The sequence below is a fragment of the Ailuropoda melanoleuca genome, chromosome 9 (genome assembly GCF_002007445.2).
Source record: "Ailuropoda melanoleuca isolate Jingjing chromosome 9, ASM200744v2, whole genome shotgun sequence".
Taxonomy (NCBI): Eukaryota; Metazoa; Chordata; class Mammalia; order Carnivora; family Ursidae; genus Ailuropoda; species Ailuropoda melanoleuca.
The window spans coordinates 92,981,067-92,985,154 of record NC_048226.1 but is presented as its reverse complement, the minus strand read 5'-3'; the positions used below and the strand labels follow the sequence as shown (position 1 = coordinate 92,985,154).

General features: G+C 46.4%; 1 protein-coding gene across 8 annotated transcripts in view; it reads left to right on the top strand.

Annotated features, from left to right (window-relative positions):
- Positions 1-4,088, top strand: part of ASAP1 (ArfGAP with SH3 domain, ankyrin repeat and PH domain 1) — a 335,958-nt gene that overhangs the window by 269,142 nt on the left and 62,728 nt on the right. For all 8 annotated transcript variants that reach the window (XM_019794951.2, XM_011219411.3, XM_019794950.2 and 5 more), the window contains 2 exons: positions 1,870-1,957; positions 3,757-3,805. In XM_019794951.2, the coding sequence (XP_019650510.1) occupies positions 1,870-1,957; positions 3,757-3,805 (137 nt within the window). The remainder of the gene's footprint in view (positions 1-1,869; positions 1,958-3,756; positions 3,806-4,088) is intronic.

Below are 4,088 nucleotides of genomic sequence, written 5' to 3'. Positions count from 1 at the left end.
GTAAGAAACCTGAAACCTCTTCTGCGTAGTCATGTGAAGCATGGGAAGTTCTTCCTTCTGTCTGGCTCGGATCTTGTACGATTTGAGCCCGTTTCTTCTTCATCTGTACAAATGGAAAACAGCTGTCCCGCCTTCCCCTGTAACCACCTTTCATGTTCTCGAGGATGGTTATTAAATCACTCCCTAGCCTTCTTTCCTCGGAACTAAATAGTGCCTTCAGCCGATCTCCAAAGTGCCCATTTTCCACTCCTTTAATCATCTCCTGATCTTTCCTAAGCTGTTCTCCATCCTTCTTTAAATGTGGAAGCCAAATTGGAACACAGGGTTCTGTGGAGAGTCTCACGGTGAACTGGGATCACTACCTGTTCAGGCTGTGGGAGGTGACTGTCATTCATATGGTAATGCAGCCATCTTGCCAGCATCCGGAAGGGTGAGCTGTTAGACAGTTCCCTTTCCAGTGGGGGGTGGTGGAGGGGACCTAGTTGTGGCTGCAGCTGCAGGTTTTGGAGTCTGAGGCCTGTAGCAAACCAAATTCCAGGTTCGTTCTGAGAAAAACTTGCAAGGCCTACAAACTCCCGCTTCCCCTTCTGGGCTTGGCAGCCAGTTCTGTAATGCAGGACTCCTCTCCCAGGCGCTCGTTCCTTTTAGTCAGAACCGTCCTGCAAGGGACTTCATGGCTGGTGTCCATGCCTGAGTCAAACGTCCGTGCCGTAAACATGAAGTCAGTCTCTTGGGGTCTCTCCCTTCCTTCCCCAGACAGCTTGTTTTGGAACAGATTCAGGACAACGGGCATTGTTTTCTGGGTTTAATTTCATTGAAATCACAAAGGGAAGAGAATCTTAAAAACGGTTTAGCGAGTGCAGGAAGGTAAACAATTTAATTGCCTAGTGTCCGTAATGGAGAATGAGAGGTGCAGTGTGTGGTTGAAATTGTCTTGATCACCTGCCATCTCTGTTGTTCAGGGCTTTGATTGGGTCACTGACATATGACCTTTTCCTACCCTCCTCCGTTTTCCCCCAAAATATAAGTTCCTTGGGTGTAAATGGTCCTGGCTGGGGATTTTCAGAATCACACCAATCAGTTGAGGCAGGAATACAGGCCTGGGGAATTCCATTGCTTCTGACATTTTACTCCATGGTCATCTCCTGCATGAAGCAGGCATGCTCGCATCAGCCACTGGCTAGCGTGTGACCTTGGACAAAGACGGTCAGGAGATAAGAGTTTTGACCAGAGTCATTCCGTAGCAAGACTCCATGTAGGCAAAGCCTAAATTAGCATGACTGTCTAAATCCTGCAGGGTCAGAATGAATTAAATGTGTGACCGAGAGATTTGCTGATAAATGACATGAAATCCTTATTATGCTTTCCCTCTCTCCAGATTTTGGGGCTCATTAAGCAATGTCTCATTAAACAGTGTCTCACAGGTCAATTGTCTTCGCACGTTTGAGAGAACTAAATTTTGCATTACAACCAAAATCTGTGGATCCCTGAGACATCAGGTTGGGGCTGACTGGTTACTGGGGTCATTTTGAGTCTGTTCCGTTTCACAGTAAGATACAGAATTGAGAGCGTCAGCTGTTCAAGCTTGGGTGTGTGGAAGGTGAGAGGTGCGTTTCCATCGAGCGTGCCCACTCTGCAGTGTCAGGGAAGTGGATTATCTTGGTTCCATTCTGATTAATCAGCGGGATGTTTATGTCCAGTTAAAAAAGCATTTGTAAGATTTTTGTCCTTGTTTAATGAGCTGCAGAATTCGGGGTGGATGAGACTCTATGGCAGGTACTGCATGAGACCGCGCACCGGCCCCACGGGGCGCTCACCCTGCGGGTGAGGGGACAGTGCACCATGTAACTCCCTCACTTTCTCTTCTAGTCTAACAGGCAGCCCGCTAAGTTGAACCTTCTCACCTGCCAGGTGAAACCCAATGCTGAGGACAAGAAGTCCTTTGACCTGATATCACGTGAGTCCTCTTTTGCTCCGCGTTGGTTGCTGTGGCTTCTGGCCCTGTGCATTTCCATCTCTGGGCGTGGAAGCAGCAGCTTGCCCAGGCTAGGCCCCCCGGACAGATCTCTTCATTTACAGTGAGCCCACCCACAGTGGGGAAGGCAGGACAGTGTCTGATCCGACCCGCAGTAGAATCCAATTGAGGCGTGTACATTAAACTAGACCAGTTCTTGACTGTGAGCCCACAGCTTGCTCCCCTTGGAGAGATTTTTGTACATACATTGCTGTTTCTCTCTTAGATCTGCTGAATCACGGTCTTTGCTGTGAAGCCCAGGCAGATATTTTTTAAGAAGCCCCAGGTGATTCTGTTGTGTACCCGCAGTTAAGAATCTCTGGTGTAGACTTGAGAATGCAGCTGTGCAGACGAGAGTTATGACCATGCCCAGAGTTTTGTCCTTGCACAACAGGGCTCTTGAGAATCATCTTGCTTCCAAGCAGAACTGCCCTCCCACTTCACGGGTGGTAGTGCCAATAAAGTGACTCACTTGTATTCTGAAATCCTGTACGTTAACTTTCAGTATTCTTCCTTCTCTCTAGAGCCCTGTGGGCCTGTGTAGCAGCTTACGTGCAGACCACAGTACTTTCTTGCCCCTTGCAATCCTTCTGATGTAGTTGTGTGAATGGAAGCCCCAAAACCGTTTCAACCCAAAGGACCGAATCTGTCGCGAGACCCTTTAGATGGAGTCTGTGCAGCATCTGTTAAAGTTCAGAGTCCCCATGATTTTTATGACCAAGAAATTTCTCAGGTCGTTGATAATAAAGAAATACAAGAAGGTGGAGTTATGACTCCGAAAAGCTGAAATTCCTAGAAGTGAGAGCCCGTGGGTTATTAATCACCATCATCAGTCATTGAGCATCTAATATGTACCAGGCGCTTTATATACATTATGGCCACTCCTCACAAAAGCCCTATCAGTTTCTTATTTATGGAAGAGAAAACTGAGGCTCAGAGACATTGAGTGACTTACCCAAGGTCACACAGCAGTAAACCAAGAATTGGATTCAACCAAGGCTCTTGGGCTCTACTATGCATGGCGTGTTCTTGGACAAACACATTCTTTCTCTCTCTCAAGGAGGTGAGGCGGGGAGCTGACCTGGAGTGGTCATGTAGTGAGTGACTGGTTAGTTTGACCTGAACATATCGAAACATTCTAGCAAATCCTGCATTTTAAGAAGAGCCTCCCTTATGTACAGCTGCTCAAATTCTCCACATTAGCCTGTTCCCTCCTGACCTGGGCAGCATCTTGAAGGCGAACCTTGAGCAGGGTCGAAGCACTTCATCCCTGAAGCCTGATTCAGCCAGAGACCAGCCTGGGGCAGCGTATGCCTACAGGGCATAACTGCCCTGTGAGCTACGAATCATTTCAGAAAAGTAATTTTTTTTAAAGGCAACACAATAAAAGGCACATTGAAAATGAATAAATAGCATACCAAACTGGCAGCTGGCCGTCTCCATTTGGTGGAGACATCCACTTTGATCCCATGGGATCTATCCCCCTTTCCATCTTTTTTTCAAAGCAAGTGCCAGATGCTTGATATTTGCCGTTATTTTATTGTATTCCTGCTGCGCGTCAGAAAAATAATACTGACAAAGTGAACTGTGTAAATGCTAAATCAAAATGGTGTAAAAATAAGATAATGTTAAAACTGTTACTTTTGCTGTGTTTTTTTTTCCCAGGAGCTTTCATAATTTACATTGTAGCTGAAGGTATTCTGCTTACTAAAGTTTCTCTTGTTTTCTTTTTTGTGTTTTAGATAACAGGACGTATCACTTTCAGGCAGAAGATGAGCAGGATTATGTAGCGTGAGTAGTTTTGGATCTAATGGCACAGTGTCTGGAACTGAAAAGGCGCTCTGTCCTATAGAACAGACCTTAAAATTTCCTTTTTATTACTGAGAACCTCTCCTGCGGGTTCCAACGTGCTTCTGTCTCACCTCTGGACCTTCACGTGTTGCTCCTGGAACTGAAAAGGCGCTCTGTCCTATAGAACAGACCTTAAAATTTCCTTTTTATTACTGAGAACCTCTCCTGCGGGTTCCAGCGTGCTTCTGTCTCACCTCTGGACCTTCACGTGTTGCTCCTCTCT